Source organism: Ostrinia furnacalis, unplaced genomic scaffold, assembly GCF_004193835.3.
Source record: "Ostrinia furnacalis isolate ACB-3 unplaced genomic scaffold, ASM419383v2 OfSCF1301, whole genome shotgun sequence".
Taxonomy (NCBI): Eukaryota; Metazoa; Arthropoda; class Insecta; order Lepidoptera; family Crambidae; genus Ostrinia; species Ostrinia furnacalis.
In genome coordinates, this window is record NW_021131540.1 from 5,534 (window position 1) to 26,903 (window position 21,370).

Here is a 21,370-nt window from a genome sequence, read left to right on the forward strand (position 1 = left end):
TACTGCACATATACTATGTGCAAGGTGAACTTAACATTTGTAGAAACATAATTAGAATGATGTAATTGGCACATACTGCACTATTACTGTGTAGCAAATTAAGTAAATGCGAGTATTCACGTAATATTAAGTTATTACGTGCTCTTACTGCTAACATAGTATGTGAAGAAACCTACAATCTGCTCTTTACTGCGTTTATGATAATACGTATCTTCCGTTCTAAGATAGATAGAAAAAAACGGGTCTTTGATTCTTATAGATCGCGATGTCAGGATTCAGAATATTCAAAACAATCATAAACGCAGTAAGTGGTACTTACTGCGTTTATAAATTGTGTGGCAGAGCACGTCACTCACACTGACACCGGAGGAGGTAGCCGAGTCTAAGACGCATCGAACAAGCTTAATAAGTCCATAGAAGTTTCATAAGTTTTAAGATATGACCAATTTTATTTATTCATTTCCATAGAAAAGTTTCATGAGTTTTGAAATATGACTCATGTATTATGCTTATAATAAGTCAATTCTGTACATGAAATATATTTTCAAAATAACTATCAGGGGGTGATTAGTGATCGATACTGATGCCAAAAATGCAATCAGTAAAATTTTTGCCTGTCTGTCTGTATGTTCCTTATAGAAACAAAAACTACTCGACGGATTTTAACGAAACTTGGTACAATTATTCTTCATACTCCTGGGCAGGTTATAGTATACTTAGGAATTCCCACGGGTACGGGAATTAGCGGAAAAATCCTTTTGTATGAAAAATCTAAACCGCTTAAGTTAGACGCTTGAAATTTGGCATGCAGGTACCTTAGTAAACTTAAAGCTTAGTTACAACAGGATATTGCAAAATTCCCACGGGAACGGCAGTTAGCGGGAAAAAACATTTGTATGAAAAAATCTAAACCGCGTAAGATAGCTGAAGGGGGTAAAACGGGATCCACGCGTACAAAGTCGCGGGCGGCCGCTAGTGTTGTAATATACTTGTTAGATGCGTCTTAAGCTCTTTTACGTCTGGTGTCAGTGTGACGTACAAATGGCAATGCCAGATTTTGTATGGAAAGTGGCGTCTTTTTTTTTTCGCGCGGCCATCGACCAAACTTTGTTTTTTGATTACAAAATAGTGTAATAAACCAAACTTACTATAGCATGTATACCTCTAAACTCAGTCTGAACTGAGTTACGAGCGTTAGAAGTTTGATGATTTACATACTAGATTTGCTTTTTGCGCGCAAGTTTTGTAAGAAATTGCAACAAAATATTTCGCTATTTTTTTATTGCGCTGATACTACTCCACACTGATGTCTGGAGCCTTTAATGGACGGTATTGTTTGTTTACACATACAATGTCACTATTTTGTTGCAATTTCACACAAAACTTGCGCGCAAAAAGCAAATCTAGTATGTAAATCATCAAACTTCTAACGCTCGTAACTCAGTTCAGACTGAGTTTAGAGGTATACATGTCATAGTAAGTTTGGTTTATTACACTATTTTGTAATCAAAAAACAAGGTTTGGTCGATGGCCGCGCGAAAAAAAAAAGACGCCAATTTCCGGCATTGTCTTTTTGGGACACCCTGTATTTCAATGAGACAGACCCTTGTCAGGCGGCTGTCTAGATTAGATTTAGCTCGATAGCCTAGAGATAATAAATTGCCACTTTGTGCTGAAGATAATCACTACAATCATCTCAAATCTATCCTCCAAGTCTGCATTCGTCAACGCAAAGGATGTGGTGTTGTGAAATGTGATGTGTTAAAAATATTTCGTGAATTATTAAAATAGATTGTCTTTATTACCTGTGACAATGTTGGATTTCTTACGAAATTCAATTTTGAAGCAATATGCTGTTGTGATTGTTGGTAAATACGAAATCCTTTTTAATTACCACAGAAAAGTTTATAAAAAAATGCTAAGAGTTTATCTTTGTCAAGTCATAGGTACCTTAGTTACTTCTGATTTCGTAGTAAAAAAACTTAAACTACTTTAACTCTATTTAGATAGCAAGTCTACCTAGAACTTAACATTTAAGTTAAAATCGACATCAAACATCACAATCGCCCATGTTATAAGTAGGTATCTACGACATTAAAAATTTGTAACCAAGTTTGCAACCCTGAAAAACCATGTGCTACCTAAGAATTCGAAAAACTGGTAAAAACATTTCCTCTAATTCCAGTGAACTTAAGCGTCCTCTTAAGCGGTATGGGACTAGCATGGCCTTCCCCAGTGCTGGTGAAGCTGATGAGCGAGACGGAGACAGTTCTCTCGCGACCCATCACAGAGGAGGAGGGCTCGTGGATTGTGTCCATTGGTCCTTTTGTTGGGACTTTCTGTAAGTACCATCGAACTCCTCCTATGTTCTTCTGATTAATTTCGTAGCGAGTCCAATGACAGTTTAACTTTCCCCCGGGACAAACTTGACCTTCACTTGGTTTTTATTGGCGGTCAAACTGCATATCCTGGCTACACAGGAGTTTCAGTGGTGGGAACGAGAGTTGAGAACAGTCTCACATGCTCCCGAATGATGATGCCGAAACATACGGTTTCGACGGGAACGCTCAGCTTTGCCTGGCCTCCTACTATGACTATGCCATTGAATTTATTTTCCAGCCGTCGTCATTCCAATCTTACTCGTGGACCGCATCGGCAGAAAGCGCTGCATTCTCCTTGCAGCAGCTCCGAAGCTAGCAGTGGGTCTGCTGCTGACGCTGGCCAGTGACGTGTGGATGCTGTTACTGGGACGATTGATCTGCGGAGTTTGTGACCTGCTGGTGTTCACTGTGGTGCCAATGTACGCGGCTGAGATTGCCAGCGTGAGTATCAAGTGAGAATCAATCAACAGAATGCCATACAGAGATCCGACTTTGTTTTCATAACGTAGCTCAATGATGCCTACCTTCATTTCCAGACCACAGTCCGAGGCTCTTTGGGCACTATCCCGCAGTTGATGTGTTCGCTCGGCATGGTCATCATGCTGTCCATAGGCCCCTACACCTCGTACGTCACTCTCAACACCATCTACACCTGTGTCGCCGTGATCACCTTCGCCCCACTGCTGTTTCTGCCGGAAAGTCCTTACCACTTGTATTCCAAAGGTAAAAAAAGTTTTTCACCCGCATACGTATCTGCGACGGCTTGCGGCCACGAGTTAGAAGTTCGGCCTTTGGCCTCGCAAAAATTGCATGACCTCTGGAGCTAAGTTGCAAACGATAACCACCCCATGTGCATCATGTAGCATCAAAAAGTACCAGAACTTTGTTGCTTTTATACAGGTAATCTGGGGGCACGGCAGTGCCCCCGCCAAGTCGAGCGCGAAGCAAACACTGCCGTACCATCCTTTACTGGAACCATTTCGCCGCATTTTCAGGCCTCTATTTGAGAACCTTTAGATAAGACCAGAACGCAGAAATTTTCGTCATCTAGTAAGCTATAATCACACACTTAAAATCCAAAATTTCAAGTCTGTAGGTCAATTAGTTCCGAAGTTAAGCGAAAGCAAAGTTTCGCATTTATGACACTCACTCACTCACTGATGATCATCAAAATAGAACTAGTACTTCCCATTAACTCAGAGAGCTGAAATTTGGTACAGAGTTAGGGTTTAATGGCCACATAAAGGGAAAACTATAAAAACTAGGAAAATCGAAGATCTGGAGTAACACCACATTCATAATAATCAATACTACTAGCGCCACACCGGCGCCGTGGTGTTCGCCTGTACCGCTCACCGCTAGATGGCGCTAGCACTTTGAGCGTCGATTTTCTGCACCGCGGTGTCCAGATTTTTTTTCCCCTCTAGTTATTATTAAATCAATTCTGATTCGTTGTCCTTTTTAAAGATGTGTTTAATATCGTAAAAAAAATGACGATAATATTAAAGGACGACGACGTTAAATAATTATGCCACATTCTACAAAAAGAAGTGAAATCCCACCAAAAACATTCTGTAAAAAACTAGCCAAGTCTCGATGGAGCTGCTTGTTTATCTCTAAAAAGTAATGAAATCTAGACAAAGTCGTGCCAAGTCTATGGTTCTTTACTGCGATTTCTTTTTTATTATAGTTAATGTTGTGTGACTTGGCCGTTGAACAATCTTTATTAAGATAATCAATAATTATGCATAAGTATTATTGAAATACGCAGCTTTATTAAGCCTACAATTCACTGGTTATTAAATCAACGTTTTCCAAGTGGCAATTTTCCATCGTCAATGGGTAGTGGTTCTGGCAACAGATTGGTGCAATGGTGTCATGGAGCACCTGGTTTTGTACCCTTCAACGGCCAAGTCACACAACATTAACTATAATAAAAAAGAAATCGCAGTAAAGAACCATAGACTTGGCACGACTTTGTCTAGATTTCATTACTTTTTAGAGATAAACAAGCAGCTCCATCGAGACTTGGCTAGTTTTTTACAGAATGTTTTTGGTGGGATTCTTCTTATCGCTCGGCCTTCGGAATCGCTTTTCTATTTGTCACTAGGCTCGTGTTCAGTAAATTATCTAAGAAGGTTTTTTTAAAAGAAAGTTGACAGCATCAATTGTTTCAGAAAGAAACGAAGAGGCCATCAAACTGCTGATCCATCTCCGGGGCTCGGAAGCTTTGGCCAAAGAGGAAATAAAGGAATACGCCCTCAGCCAGACTGATGAGAAAATTAGCAAGAAAGCACTCTTCAAGAACCGAACATTTCTTAAGGCTCTTGGGATATCCATAGTTTTGTTGATGGGAACTCAACTGATCGGGTTCAACGCAGTTTCTTTCTATCTTCAGACAGTTCTGAAGTCCACACAAACCAGTGTGGCTGAGGAGACGGCATCAGTTGTGATAGGCTGTATACAGTTGTCTGCAACTTTTGTGACCGCACTCATAACGGACAGGTTCGGCAGAAAACCGATCCTGTCAATTACGCTGATTGGGATGACCTTTGGAATGGTAACTAACTGCATTTGAGTATCATCTAAAGCCCGGCCCGTGAGCACGTAGATTTTATTTATTTATTTATTTAAACTTCAGCACACATAATAACAATGCACTGTTTGGGACCGATCCCCGATCCAGTTTAGCCAGGTGCCTGGAGCTCCCCAGCACTATCGCCTGACACTTGCCAGGATTGACCCTCACACCGAACTTTCCGGACCAATCGGCAATACTGTGTAGGTCAGCATTTAGCCGCGAAACCGCATCAGATATCTCAGAAGGGTCAGCTTGCACGTAGAGTTTGAGGTCGTCAGCGTAGATGAAGAAAGGTGAGAAGTAAGAATGTTGATGAAGACGGAAAAAAGGATAGGTTAGAGCATACCCCCTTGAGGTACGCCGGTAGCAAGGTCCTTCCACTCCGAGTATGCTCGATCGAAACGCACCGCCTGTCTCCGACCGCGAAGATAGGATGAGAACCAATAATATAGAATTTTGTCCAATGACCCCAAGGTCCCCAAGCTACCCATCCTTATCGCTCGCGCGTAATTATAATGCTGTCGCGACTGTGCGACGGGCGCGAGCGATACTTATTTGGTAGCTTGAGTGGAGTCATTGGACAAAATTCTACGTGCTCACAGACCAGACTATAGGTAGGTAATATCTATAAAAGCGAAACGTCACTGACCCACTCATCACAAAATCTCAGAAACTACAAGTGCCCGGAGTCTCAAATTTTGCACAGGGGTTCTTTATAGAACGAAGGTGCCCACGAAGACGAGATTTTGCAAAATTCAACTCCTAAGTAAAACGGGATCCACGTGTACGAAGTCGGGGGCGGCTGCTAGTTATCTTATAAATACTTACAGGAATATGATTTCTGCTAACGGCATAGGTGGGTAGGTAAGACTGGCAAAATCCATCGGGCAGCGTCGTCCTACACACATATGCTTGAAAACTTTCATTAAACCCTTGAGGACTAGATACAATACCTACAATAAATTAAATAAAATATCTCCTTTCGAGGCCCATCATAGAGATTAAAAAACTGGTTTTTCTACGAGTACCTAATACCCACATACTTAGTTTTTGTTTCATTTCAGGTGGGTCTTGGAGCGTTCTTCAAAATACAGGAGAAAGATCATCCCATTTCAGGATTCTTGAATTACTTACCTCTCATTTCCCTGATCCTGGTAGTTTTCTGCTATAATGCAGGTTTGTGAATGACAAAATTTCTTTATTTGTATAGACTATGCAGATAGTATAGTGCTTGTTTTTTTTAATAATTAACAGTTTACTAAAGTAGAAATCTTTATTAACGCGATGCAGGTTTATAGGCGCGGAAGCATGTGCCTTAATAAGCTTGTATCAGCGCCATCTATTGGGCAATGCCTGTCACCAGTAGAACAGACGGCCGATGGGGCAGCAAAGTTCTGGAGTGGAGGCCACGTACCGGAAAACGCAGCGTGGGACGTCCACCCACAAGGTAGACCGATGACCTGATAAAGGTAGCAGGAAGACGCTGGATACAGGCTGCTACTAACTGTACGATGTGGAAGTCATTGGGGGAGGCCTATGATCAGCAGTGGACGTCCTGTGGCTAAAATGATGATGATGATGATGATGTCACCAGTTTGTGCTGGCAAGTCGATAGGTGTTTCCACATTTCCTTTGGATCAATAATCATTTTTACCTTCTCAGGTATCGGCTCTCTAATATATGCGATATCAGCTGAACTCTTCGACGGACCAACGAGGGTTTATGGCGTCTGCATATCCACTATCATGTCAGTCCTCTTCATGTTCTTAACCTCAAAATACTTCGCAATGGTGTCCACCACCCTTGGACCACCCACCACGTACTGGTTCTTCAGCGTGAACTGCGTTTTATTATGCATTTTCATACTCTTCTGTTTCCCTGAGACTAAAGGAAAGACCTTTTTGGAAATTCAAGAAGAATTGGGCGCCAAAAGAAGCAGGAGTAAAGATGGTATTGAGAAAAATGGTACCAGTGTTAATGACATTGCATAGAAACATAATTTTTGTATAAATCGTGATAAGTAAGGTACTAGTTGTTTTATGTAAATTGTTACGTAAGTAAATGAATTTTAATAAAAGTCTGATTTAATAAAAAGTTTTATTTTAATGTGCCGTTGACAACACCACACAACACCTAAAACTGTCCCTTTAGACCATTAGTATGTAGGTAAATAAACCTTTACTAACATCACATAAAAAGATAAAAGTTAATCAATGTAAAAAAATAAACAGTCTACGTTTGTCCAAATCCAACTCAGAAATCTGTCCTATTATTGACGAATCCACTTAGATCAGTCATCATCCATGTCTACATTCTTCTAAGGGCTGATTTTTCAATCGTCAGATAACTTTTAACCGAAGAATGAGTTTGACAGTTTCAGTATGAGAAATATGTCAAAGTGTCAAGTTTATTCTTCAGATAAAAGTTATCTGACGATTGAAAAATCGGCCCTTATTCAGATAAGGGTTATCTACCTTCGCCATCCTTCACAAGTTTCCCTTCCAGAGCCATTTGTATTTCGTCAAACATCTTCCCTTTCGTTTCTGGGACACACGTCATTGTAAACATAGACAATATAAAGCAGATGATGCTATACATCCAGAATATTCCGGAGAGACCAATGGATGATAGCAGGATTGAATAAAATTTGCCAACGGCAAAAAATCCTAAGGATAGAGCTATGAAACTTATTGATACACCTAGAGCCCTCTGTGCACCTTCAAATAGTTCTGGAATCAGGATGAACACTATGGATCCATAGCCTGGAAAGAAAATAAGCAAAATTTTAACTTGATTGAGATCTATTGTTTTAAACTTTAATGGTCACTAACAGAATAATTTATTATTGACGGGATTGCTACCATGTAAGTACCTTAATTTCGGGTGTCCGATATTTGGCACTGTTGCAAGCGCCATGATTAATATGATCATGGAGTAAATTGATTTGATTGAGATCTCAAAATAGGTGTCCAATCGATTTTCAGCTCATCTCTCTATGACTGTTAGGTAATCTTTAGTTGGTAGGATGTTAAAAAATCAATTTAACATTTTATAGCAGGTTTATTTGCTGTTCATTTAGGAAGATCGATAGCAATGATGTAAAACCTAGTTCTTTTTTGTTAATTAATCTTCCAACAATAATATTATTCGTTATCGTTTTTTCAAACTCAATAAAATTTTCCATGTTATGGAATTATGTAGCCTTTTGTCTTTAAACAATCCTAATTAAAACAAAAGAAACAGAAAAAATAATCTTACCAGATCCGGCGAAGCTAACGATCGAAGCGGAGAGCAGTGGTAATATACTCAGAAATGCGTTAATCTCGTAGCCGTTATCTTTGCACCAGAAGAATGTTCCTAACATTACCTGGAAATAGAAGAAAATGAGAACCTAAACACCACACATTACCATGAAGGTACCAAACCACTGCAATATCTAACATGCGTTGTAGATTGTGGCTTCATGTATCGCATGCATCTTAATATCAACTCACGAAACTCATAACTGTAGTGATGATAACGATTCGTGATATATTTTGGTCTAAAAATTAGTTATTTTCTAAAAATATTGATATAGGTATTTTAAGTACCTACCTAGAAGCACAATACCGACTGTGCATTCAATAGGTAAGGACGTAGCTACGAGATTATGAAATTGAATCTATCACGAATGTTACAGTGTACAGAAAGAAACCAGGACGTAGTAAAATCGGTAAACACATAAATTTTTGGTTCCAGAATAGTATAGATTGGTATAGTACTAGAACTCACCATTCCAAAAGTCATAATGATCATATTACACGACAAAATCGGTATTCTTCCATATTTGTCTGACACGTATATCGGTGGAAAGCACGCCAGTATTTGAACTACTCCTAGGATCACCGATGCTACCTCAGGTTTATTGGTTCCTGCTTCTTCCATGATGTTTTGGAGATAGAAGACAATTGTACTAAAACCAGTACAAGTTCCAACACCAGTTAGGAACACAGATATTCCCATGGATTTCCAAAAAACTCGCTTTCTTAGAACCTGTTTAAAATCTAGCTTTTCTTTGTTTTCGCCTTCTGAAAACATTCTGAGCTCGTCCTGTACTTCTTGTTTGGTTTCCCTCAGGGAGTTAAGTACTTCTTCTGATTCTTCGATTTTACCTGAAGGTTTTAGATTTACATTATTACAACATTATTACAACTATATCAACATTTATGATAGCTTTTCAATTATTTGAGGTATTGAAAATGTTAAACTTAATTCATTTTTAATGTACTATTATAAAACCATAGTTCTATTTAGAACAAATCCTACTCAAACATGATAGACGGACTATAGAGAGAGAGATGATTCTGTTGGTTGTTCTCTAGGTCTAGTCCAATGGACTATGGAGCCATGGATACCATGGTAGGGATTTGTAATTATATTCCAGACTCAACACTAAAGCACCGTAAAAAAGCTCGTAGGTTTGTTACACCCTTTTATTAGAAAATCTCTTTCCAAACTTAATGAAGTTGATGATCTTACCTTTAGAATACAAGAAGTAGGGACTCTCAGGCAACAATACAACAGTAAAAGCGGATACGATAGTGATGGCGATGTAGACAATATGCAGGTTCAAGTAGTTCAGGAAGGGACCGAAGCTAAACATGCCCACGATGCCGAGCGATCTAAAAATCTGGATCAACGTTCCCAGTGAGCCTCGAATATTTTTCTGGAAAAAAATACAATAGTAGGTAAATATTGGAGGATTATAAAATTTTGTTACTCATAAGTTAGTATTATTAGTTTGCACATTGGATTAGAATAGAGGTCTTTTTTAGGTCGTCATTCCATCTAATAGCCCTGGGCTGAACTTTTGGACAACAGTTGAACTGGTGGACCTAACAATACATTGCTTTTTGTATTCTAGATTTTTTTAAATCTTCTATGATGTGAAATATTGTAGAGCTCTGTAGTTAGACTGAATTATGATTGATTAAACCCCTTCACAGTAGGTACACTGTGACAACACACTTGGAAATCGTACCCAAAGATCTGGACTTCCTCAGGGTTCGATTTTCGGACCGCGAAAGCAAAGGGGCTTTAAAACATTTTACTTTCATCATCATCATCTCAGCCATAGGACGTCCACTGCTGAACATAGTTGGTAGCGGCCTGCGTCCAGCGCCACCTTTATGATGTCGTCGGTCCACCTTGTGGGTGGACGTCCCACGTTGCGTTTTTCGGTACGCGGCCACCACTCCAGAACCTTGCTGCCCCATCGGCCGTCAGTTCTGGGTACTATATGCCCTTAAACATCTTACTTTACCTTAACATAAATAAACAAACGTAGAAAAAAGTTCTTACATCAGCAATTTCCGCGGTATACGTAGAGGCGCTCACATAACTGAAGGCTAACGACACTCCCTCAATCGACCTGGCCAGCATCAATGCCCATATCCTGGTCCCGAAGATGAAGAGGAGACAAGCTACCAACTTTGGAAGGTAAACCAGTAATAGACCGTACTTTCTCCCTACACGATCAACGATTGGTGACCCTATGAGTAGAACTGGAAAAAAGATGAAATAGTGTCAGATATCAAATAAATTGTGGTACTCGTACACTGTTAAATCCACCCTTTGTAACAGGTTCATCGTTCATAGCTTACAATAAAGGTAGGGTAGTAAAGTTTACAAAATTAGTATCATCATTAATAGGAACCTAGGTACTTAGTCTTGTTCGTCTATCCTTAGTTCACAATACTGTATTGAAGCGGTCGTGATAGACCTAGAAGTAGGTCTATTCTTTTCATTGGTCTGTTTAAAAGCTTGTTCTTCTGCAGGTTTGACCAATTCTACATTATATTGAGCCTTGTCAATGAGGGCTATCGTTTTTATACTCAACAGTTGGCACCCCTGGCGATTGACAGGACCTTACTCTACAGTGGCGCCATCTTGATGAGTGCAAATGCGATAGTCCTCCTACGACTCGCGCTCACCAGTTGGCGCCACTGTCTTCGCTACTAGCAAGTGACAGGACCTTACTCTACAGTGGCGCCAACTGGTGAGCGCTAAAACGATAGCCCTCATTACCCGATTGAGCTACCTGCGCACCTCGCTGGAATGTGACTCTCTCTCACACTCAACCGCATACCTCCGTCCTGCCTCCGTCCACCTGCATTCGCCAGGTCTCTACCAGAGCGGCGATGTGTGATCACGGCTGCCAGGTACAGTCGCGGAATGAAAAGGTTCGTCACCTTAGTGTCGGTTTTCGCTTGCACTAGGTACTGTAAGAGTCAAACCTGCCAACATAACCGTGCAAGAAACAATGCTGCTAATATTTAAATAAATATGACGTTTGCTAACGAATGAGGTTTTGCTTGTTTATTTTTCTATCCCATCAGTGCAATATTGTTACAAAATGTATTTTTTTTTAGTAGATAATGGCAGGTTGAACCAACAAGAAGGTTTTAGTTTATCAATCATAATAATCTTCTTGACAAGTTAAATCGTCAAACAACTTTGATCTGAATAATTTTGAACTTTATTGACGAACAGTTAAAGATTATTTTCTCTAACTCGAGATTATTCTGTAACATAGTTTCAAAAGGTAAAAATTAAATGTGCTCGCGATTCGTTGAAGGAATCAATTGAATTGAAAACTGACGAACCTTTTCATTCCGTGACTGTACATAGTTAAGTCGATCGGATTGTAAATAAGTTTTATTTTACTCACAAACAATACAAGTCAGTTGTGGAGCCGACACCAGCCAAGTCCCTTCATCATTGGTTATCAGCTCAGGCAGAACCGTGGAGTTCCTGTCCTGTAGCTTTACCAGCACTGGAGACGACCAGCCGACGCATAGCCCTGATGCCAAGCTACATAGGTCTGCTGGAAATTACAATTCATTTATTAGACCAGAAGCACAAGATGTCTGCCCTGAGTGCCCGAGCAACTGCAGGCAGGAGGATTTCATTAATGCTGCTGACAACGCCACTCTTGTAGCGGAGTTTCGGGCTGACACTGTGTAGGTTTGTTGTCATAAGAAGAAGAATAACACCAGGGGGCTAACTAAGAAATGTATGCTGTTTACGTAGTTTCGGGCTATCTGTCGCCATCTGTGGCATCATCGTGGCTTTGGTTGAGAGAAACTCGGAGAACATCAGAAACTTCAGAATACGTTTTTCGGAGTAGCCCTACACTCTGTAGGACATGGGACTCTTCCCGTGGATGTCGTAACTCCTAATAGGCAATTAACGGACAATAAAATTATGCGAACATTATGCAAGCTAGCGTGGGGAGTGTTGGCCAAATCCTCCACTTGCCTCTGTTAAATTGAGGAGAGTCGTGCTCCTGCAGTGGATGTGACTAATTAAATGGATGATAATAAGTAAAGTAGGTATAGCCTGACCAGGAACATAAAAACCCTGGCATAGAGGCGCGTCAATTGCATTTGATAGTGCAACACTGAGTACAGTCGTACCTGTGTTAAATTAATAGGCTAACTTTATGTATCAGGATTCAGGATTACGGGCTAATTTGATATTTTCATAAATTAACGAAAACATATTATTATAGGTAACCTGGTTTAAATAAATTAAATGAAACTATCAATCGAGCTAGTAGGATTTATTTTATTATTCATCAATAATCAAATTCAGAACTTGAATATTCAACTGCAATGTCTGCTCATGAACGCTTCAAACTCGGTACTTCTTTCCCAATTCCATAAAATTCAACACTTACAAAGTGACAAAAATCTTTAAAATAGGTAGTTGAAACAAACCACAGCTCATTTTCATAGTGGACTGCACTATACGATAAACATGTCAGTCAATTTGACAACCTTTGTCGGAAACATTATTCAATGAAAATATTGCCGAACCCTTAGTATTTCTCTTCGACAAATACTTTAACACATTGTGAACCACTTTTCTTTCTTGACTATAAAAAGATTTTAGCAATTTAATTCACAAAATCAATTGCGCACATTTAAAATAAAGTTTGTTTACACTTTGACAGCAATAGACTGACATGCTAGGTGACATATCAATGAAGTTTTTAGTTACTGTGGGTCTAGACAAAGTGCAAATTATAATCGCAAACCAGTCGCAAAGTGGTCGAAAAGCCCCTTTTTTGTATGGAGTTTTGACGGATTCGATTTTCGATTCGATCAAAAAGTGAGTTTTGTCTAGGGGGGCTGTTGCCATTAAAAGAAATTAGTACCATTCGTTTTCCGCAACATGGCGAGGGTTTTTATGTTCCTGGTCAGGCTATAGGTACTTTTACGTGTACCTACGTAATTTTAACGAGAAAGTTCGTTCGAACAAAGTAATAAAGAATATTCTACTTACCGACCATAACATAAATACATTGTCGCACTTTAGGTGATAGCGAACAAAATAGTTTCATTATTAATCTGAAAAAGTTATTTATTTTGTAGCAAACTTTTGGGACCTACAATACAACCCTTATAACTCGATTCAATCTCCTAGATTATAATCCTGAGCTGTCTAAATTCAAACGATCAACACTTCAAAAAGCCTTAACCTATTCTTGAAATTGAGTAAAAGTTTTGAGTTTCGTTCTGATACACACACTCTACCCTGCTAGATTTGTTATTACATTTTTGTAGTACGAATACTTAGTTCACTAAAGTGTCTTTTGTTGGATCATTATCTTTATTGTTATATACCACGCACATGTGACGGCGTGAACAAAAGTACGAATGCGAAATTCTTCTTTAGGTATTGTAGTTACAGCCAAAACAGCATTAAAATGCACGTCACGTATATCCGTGAAAAGGCGTAGCGAAAATTTCTTTTATCAGTCTCGCCAAGGTTGACTCTACTAGTAGTTAGAATATACCATGTCCTTATTTTTATACACCAAAGTAACTGTCCCACAGCCGTTGTTAGTATTTCTCTGATCAGTTAAACTGTCCTGTCCATTGATCGCTGTTTTCTCTGTCCAATTGCAACGTCACTTTCTTCTTGGTCGTCTTCTAAGCAAATTTTCTTTTATATTTTACTTTTACGCATGTAAAATATTACTTAAAAAATCTATTTTTACACACGACCGTATTCTTAGCGAATGTGAATTTGACTTTCAAATGTTTTAATTTGATCAAATGGCAGAGCACACGGAGCGATAATAAAAATAAAGAAAAAACAGAAGATAACATGTTTTTTCAAGTTCGTAACGACTTGTTTGACATCTTTTTGCACTAAAATAACAGCATCATTTATCACAATATACGTGAGTTCAAAATCAGCAAAGTGCGAGTCGTACCCACATAGGGAGGGTTTCGTACCATTGCAGAAATTGAACCTTCTATTGGCATTAGTAACATTGAACAAAAATGTCAATAAAATACCAGAGGTAACAAGAAATGCGTCGACCATCCGACTGTCTCATCGAGATTGATAGTTAAGACGCAGTGAAAATTTTAGATCGATAGTTTTTATCCAGGTTTTTGAAAGAGAGTCATGTCATCTTTATGTATGTATAAGACAGATCGAACTTCACACGGGCAAATCCACGGGCAAAAGATAGTAAAAAATAAAAACAACCAAATATGGTATACTATATTTTTCTTCCCAAAGTCTTCTGGATTTCAGAGAAAGTCTTTCCTTTAGTTTCTGGTATACAAAACGTAATAAACAGTCCTCCAAAGATGCACACGACTCCGAAGCTCAAAAACGTCACTGCCGGTCCCACTGCATCCAGTACTGCAGTCAAGTATTTTGAAGTAAGGAATAATACAATGGAGCTAGTGCAGGACCCAATAGACACCCCTAAAGCTCTCGCAGGTCCCTCAAATAATTCAGATATTACAGCGTAGAATAGTGATCCTTGTCCTGAAAAGAAAGAAAATACATAATTGACAAATACAATACATCATTATTTACAGACTTGAGGGATGATTTTCCTAAATCGTGGAAACATATTGTTACGAAAATTTTATTTATGGATATCAATTTGTGATCATGTTTAAGGGGTTTTACGATAACAGATTTTTTCCAAGATCAAATAGCTCGCGCGTGTTTTTAGCGTGGAATCGTATTTTTTACATTTAGTAGCTTTATTTAAAGAATTTATAGTTTCTCAGTTGAAGTTCAAGGAGATAATTATTATTCTCTTACCAGCACTGTCGCACCAAACGATCAACACCAAGCATATAATGGGTATGTAGTTGATAAAGGCATACATGTCTTTGGTATCACTACTGATGTAGAAGTAAGCGCCAAAACCAACCTGTAAAATATAAGGTCTAACAACAATATTAGCAGCATTTGTTTCGGCAGTTGAAGGTAAGATAGCCAGTTCCTCTATCGTTGAGGATTTTGGGTGAAGCTCGCTTCTATCTTCGCTCTGATCATCACTTTCCATCAGGTGAAATGCAGGCTAAGAGCTTCCTCGTTGTGGATAAAAAAGTTTGAAATCGTTGTGGATAAAAAAGAACTTGGAACTATAGCTGCATTCTTATATTTTATTTGAACAATAATTACTTAGACCTTTTCTAGGCGAAAGTGACTAATTATGCAATTAATTTATCTGTCTGTAAACATGATAAATTCGAACCTGTAAGCCAGCTGTCTGAAATCTCACTAAATTAAAATTCTTACCATTCCAATAGTCATTCCAAAATACGTCCAAATCAAAATAGGTTTCCTTCCAAACCTATCTGTGATGCTTGCGGTCATAAAGGCACCCACCAACTTAATAAGACCTATCACTGCTGATGCTAGCTCAGTACTAATATTCATCTTAGTTGACTGCAGTATTGGTTGCAGATACAATGTTATGGTGCACGCTCCTGTTAATTGATCGAAAGTACTGAATATGATCACCAGGAGTATCGTCTTTAGAAGAATAAAGTCCTTCAACAAACTTAGCTTCTTGACATTTTTGTCAGATTTTGTCATATCGTATTCCACTATTTCTTGCTTTGCCAGCGTTTCTGAACCTCGCAATGTTGTTAAGTTTTTCAGGGCTTCGTGGCTTCGGCCTGGAAATGTTTGAAATACAGGTATAATAATAAATAGAGTTTGTTATAATCTAAGATCATCAGTCTGATCCACAAGATGAGCCTAACTACGGACGCTGTCGAGCATGTAGAAATGCGGAGTGCATAAAGCACCTACTGTGTGAATGCGACGCGCTAGCGAGAACTAGGATGGGTCTCCTGGGGTCGCCCTATTGGGCGCCAGAAGAATATAGGTCCCACTCACCAAAGCACTTGATTCGCTTTATGGATAGGATTTTTGCGGATGAGAGGGAATAAAGGTAAAGGGAAGAACTAAAGATCCCAATGGGTTGACATGGACTGCGCTCATGCGCGGTTCTGAATAAGAACATTTTCGACATTCCACCAGCTCGCACTAAGCGTTTCGACGACTCCTTTATAATGCGAACAGCTAGGGACTGGAATTCGCTGCCTGCTGCTGTATTTCCTGAACACTATAATCCGGGCGTTTTCAAGGCGAGAGTGAATAGGCACTTACAGGGCAGATATGTACCATCCTAGACTGCATCTTACTTAACACCAGGTGCGATTGCGGTCAAATATCTGCCTTGTCTAGCATAAAAAAAATACTGTGGGTCCTATTTAAGTCTTAAAATAATATTTTGTTTCATTTTTTTTTCTTTACCACCTAAGTATTTTTTGATTGACTCTGCATCATCTTAACTGTCTATGGTTCTTCTTTTCTAAATTAATAAAATGTTAACGTTTAATTACCTTTTGAATGCAAGTAATAAGGACTTTCGGGCAAGAACAATATTGGCACTGTTGTGAGCACAGCAAAAATGGCGTATACTACATTCAGGGACAAATATGAGACAAATGGTCCCACAGCCAACATTAGAGTGGCACCAATACAAACTGATATTTGTATTATAGTTCCTAGGGATCCTCGGATTTCTTTCTGAAATAGAAACTATAAGTATTAGGTCATCGTTATACAACCCGATCGATCAAGCTTACTGCGCACCTCGCTGGAATGTGACTCTCCTTCCCCCTAACCCGCACACCTCCCCGCGTTCGCCCCTTCCGTACGTGAGTGTCGATGTGACGTCACGGCTGCAAGATGCGCAGTTTACTCGACCGGGTTGTAAGTTAATGGGATGCTCATTATCGAACTTATAGATTTCATAAACAACAGGCTTATACTTCCGCAAAAGAAAGCAATATAATAAACGGTGTACTGCAAGGTTCTATAATAGGACCACTTTTATAACTGTAAAATTCATAGATACAACGAATAGCAACATTGTTGCATGTAATAACAAAGTTTTCTGCTGAAATCGTTATTCTAGATAACCAACAGTAAACGAATATAGGGAATTGCTTTCAAAATAATTATAAATAACTTGAAAAAATCGAACTTCTTAAGGCAGGAATCGGACCTTCGATCTTTCGCTTGCCAGGCAACTGCTCTTCCATCTGAGTTACTTAGACACTGGATCAGTGGTTCTTAACCGGTGGTCCGCGGACCACTGGTGGTCTCTGGAGGCATTCCAAGTGGTCCACGATGTGCACTTGCACACCTTGGTCAAAACCACTTTTAACTGATTTTTGCAATCAAACTGGTTTTGACCGATTTATGAGGTGGTCCCTGACAAGACAGAATTTTGGTTAAATGGTCCCTCATGACTTAAATGTTAAGAACCACTGCACTGGATGAACCAGTCGAAATTTTCAAGTGTAATATACACTGTTGCGACCGTTGATGGCTTTCAATTAGTCATAATATGAGGCTGTAGTATTAGAAATGTAATGTAGGTAGTAAGATATTATCAAGGAAAAGTTACTTACGCTAGCAATCTCAGCAGCATAAGTCGGAGCCACATTAAAGCTCATAGCCATAGACAATCCCACCAAGAATCTAGCTAGGAACAACAGCCAGACTTTACTTGCGAAGACCATGGCCAGGCCTCCCATGATGAGCGGCACCATAGCTAGGATTGCGCTGTACCTTCTACCTAGATTATCCAGTAACATTGGAACTACGAAGACAGCTGCAAAATAAAACAAGCAGGTAGTTACTGGTACAGTCAGTCAAAATGGTTCGTGATACCCAAAGTGGCCAAAAGTTGACAACACAACTTTATCGTGTTAACTTTTTGGCAACTTTGGGTGTCACGAACTATTTGACGCTGACTGTACATTAAATTAGTTGAAAAAGTTACGTATGTAACGGAATTTGATGCAATCTATAGTCTGGTCCGTGAGCACGTAGAATTTTGTCCAATGACCTCTAGCTACCCATCCTTATCGCTCGCGCATAATTATTATGTTGCTATCGCGCTCGCACACTCACTGCGGGCGCCCGTCGTACAGTCGCGAAAGCAATAAATTACGCGCGAGCGATAAGGATGGGTAGCTAGGGGTCATTGGACAAAATTCTACGTGCTCACGGACCGGGCTTTAGACTGTAAAGGTTCGGCTAAACCAACGCGTGTGCTTTAGTCAGTTCCGAATAGCACAAATAGATGGCGCTCTCCATAATTAGCTCGCGATATCGTTTAAGTTAATCCTTCCGCCACTTGCCACCAGTTGATGCTGAAGAAGCTTTTCTAAACTAGAAGAGGTCCTCTGAAGATTACCTGCCTATTATCAGCCTAAAGATATTTTTTACTCAAGCATAAATCAGACTATAGGTATACATTTTCAATTCAATTATAACTACAATAATGTCACAGTATCTATACTTCTATACTAATATTATAATAATATTATAAAGCTGAAGAGTTTGTTTGTTTGTTTATTTACTTGAACGCGCTAATCTCCGGAACTACTGGTCCGATTTGAAAAATTCTTTCAGTGTTAGATAGCCCATTTATCGAGGAAGGCTATACAACATCACGCTACGATCAATAGAAGCAGAGCAACAATGAAAAATGTTGCGAAAACGGGTTTTCCGCGTACGAAGTCGCGTTCACAGCTACTTAGTTTAAAAATAAAAGTTTGCATACCGAAAGTACACGTCAAAAACACAGTAGACACGATCCAAGACATATCGCTACTCGACACGGGCTCGTCGAACCCCGACTCCGTGACATTCGCCAGCTTCACCAGTATCGGAGAGGACCAGCCCAGGGTCATCCCTGCGCTGAGCATGCTGAGGTTTACTGGAAACCAAAATAAAAATATAGTTTTAAATAAACAACTTAAAAAAATGTAACAGCCTAAGACGGGAATCGAACCCACGACCTTTCGCTTGCCGGGGAGCCCGGGGACTGCTCTTACAACTGAGCTACTTAGACACTGGATGAACCACGGGATGAACTCGTCGAAATTTTCAAGTTTATTACGCTGTTATGGACGCGTTTTAAATAAAGGTTCTATCGTTTCAGCCAAATGACATCCACTGCTGAGCCCCGATTACGGTAACTTTTAACGTCTACAATCCAGACACGCTTCATCGATTCTGCGATACGATTGGTCAAAACAGCTGGCGTACGCTGTTTACGCTTGCGTACGTCAGCTGTTTTGACCAATCGTATTGCAGAATCAGAAACGCGTCTGGATTGGAGACGTTAAAAATTACCGTAATCGGGGCTCTGGACAAAGCCCCCCCCCCCAAGGATTTCCATAACGACCGGTCCTGTGCTGCCTGTCCAGGATGCGGGCAGCTCAAGACCGTATATTGTGGAAAACCTTGGGGGAGGCTTTTGTTCAGCGATGGACGTCATTTGGCACTCACCTGTTTGTCCTACTTTGCAGTTATCTACATTATTTTATTTTGCAAATCATGAGTATAATAATAGCCTTTTACGTGTTATTATTTGTTACTAGGTATTTTATTTACCTACCTAATAAAGAAAACTATCATTGCACAGTTGGAAAAAGATATTTTTCTACAGGTTTATTCAGGTTCAGGTCAGATTTTTACAATGAACATGATCACCATGTCACTGACCCATGCAATAATGTAATTCACAACTTGCACAAGTGTCGATTCCATTATTATGGTTATAGTAAGTCAACAAGAATAATCTATAAATAATATCTATTTATGTACAACAATATACGTTAATAAACTATCTGAATAGTTAATAGGTAGCATGATTGGCTTTTTAGGGTTCCGTAGCCAAATGGCAAAAAACGGAACCCTTATAGATTCGTCATGTCTGTCTGTCCGTCTGTCCGTCCGTATGTCACAGCCATTTTTTTCTGAAACTATAAGAGCTATACTGTTGAAACTTGGTAAGTAGATGTATTCTGTGAACCGCGTTAAGATTTTGATGCAAAAATAAAAAAATAATAATAAATATTGGGGGCTCCCCATACTTAGAACTGAAACTCAAAATTATTTTTTCATCAAACACAATACATACGTGTGGGGTATCTATGGATAGGCCTTCAAAAATGATATCGAGGTTTCTAAAATATTTTTTTTCTAAACCGAATAGTTTGCGTGACAGACGCTTCCAAAGTGGAAAAAAGTTGCCCCCCCCCCCCTCTAACTTCTAAAATAAGAAAATTAAAAATTAAAAAAAAACATATGATGTACATTACTATTAAAAACTACCAACGAAAATTTTGTTTTGAACGAGATCTAGTTTAAAAAAAAATCATAAATCAATGGTACGGAACCCTTTGTGCGTTAGTCCGACACGCTCATGGCCGGTTTTAATTATTTAGGGAGTAGCGACGGCACTGGGAAAACCTTGGATTTAGTGTGTTCGAGTTCCATAATTTACTTCTCATAGCACCTATAGACTATAGAGTATTTTTGAGGTTTTTGCCTACAGCCCCGACTCTGCAGCGCTGGCCAGACAGATTAAGGAACTTGTACCCCGAACCCAAATCTATAGTATCTGCGCTGTTCTAGTTTTCAATGTCCATATATATAGCAAAAAGTTTACCATAACTTAACGAAAACGATATTTTTTCGTGCTCAGAGTTCGTATTACGTACACCCACAGAAAGAGTGGTCCTATACTCGACTCTACCGGAACCATTTAGCGACTTGGTCCCCCCTGTACCCCCTTAGGAATCCCGTCTTAGTGAACACCTTCGTTCTAAAAGAGCTTACATTAGCCTAGCATTTGTACTTTATGAGATTTCGTGATGAGTGAGTCAGTCAGTGACCTTTCGCTTTTATAATCTAGATTTAGAAAACTCACCTGTTATAACCATCGCGTATTGGCGTAAGTGCGGCCTTAATTTTAACATCGTAACACTTTTAATTAAATTAACTTAAATTAATGGCTGATATTGTTAACTATTTTAAATTAAATAACAATATTAGAACATTAACAAAGTAAGGAATAGAAAAATCTATTTTAAGTACGCGTGTTTCCACATACGTTACAAACGGAATAATAATAAAAATATACTTACTTAGCTGTAAATTGTTTATTAGAAGATAATAATATTGTACTGTTTTTAGTCTAGCTACGTAATAGAGTTGTTAAGTTGCC

General features: G+C 39.2%; 2 protein-coding genes across 2 annotated transcripts; one reads left to right on the forward strand and one right to left on the reverse strand.

The window, feature by feature from the left end:
- The first annotated feature begins 1,677 nt into the window (after window positions 1-1,677).
- Window positions 1,678-7,045, forward strand: LOC114352282 (facilitated trehalose transporter Tret1-like). Its single transcript, XM_028303817.1, has 7 exons — window positions 1,678-1,868; window positions 2,186-2,341; window positions 2,620-2,822; window positions 2,918-3,104; window positions 4,559-4,941; window positions 6,027-6,138; window positions 6,625-7,045. Exons 1-7 carry the CDS (start codon window positions 1,814-1,816, stop codon window positions 6,951-6,953), a joined length of 1,425 nt encoding a protein of 474 aa, XP_028159618.1. The 5' UTR covers window positions 1,678-1,813; the 3' UTR covers window positions 6,954-7,045.
- Window positions 7,046-7,259: 214 nt separating this feature from the next.
- LOC114352279 (facilitated trehalose transporter Tret1-like) lies at window positions 7,260-21,122 on the reverse strand. Its single transcript, XM_028303814.1, has 12 exons — window positions 21,074-21,122; window positions 18,917-19,072; window positions 17,757-17,959; window positions 16,680-16,866; window positions 15,790-15,947; window positions 13,291-13,393; window positions 11,672-11,827; window positions 10,303-10,505; window positions 9,481-9,667; window positions 8,734-9,113; window positions 8,221-8,329; window positions 7,260-7,724 (listed from the first exon to the last, which is right to left on the reverse strand). Exons 1-12 carry the CDS (start codon window positions 21,120-21,122, stop codon window positions 7,429-7,431), a joined length of 2,187 nt encoding a protein of 728 aa, XP_028159615.1. The 3' UTR covers window positions 7,260-7,428.
- Window positions 21,123-21,370: the final 248 nt, after the last annotated feature.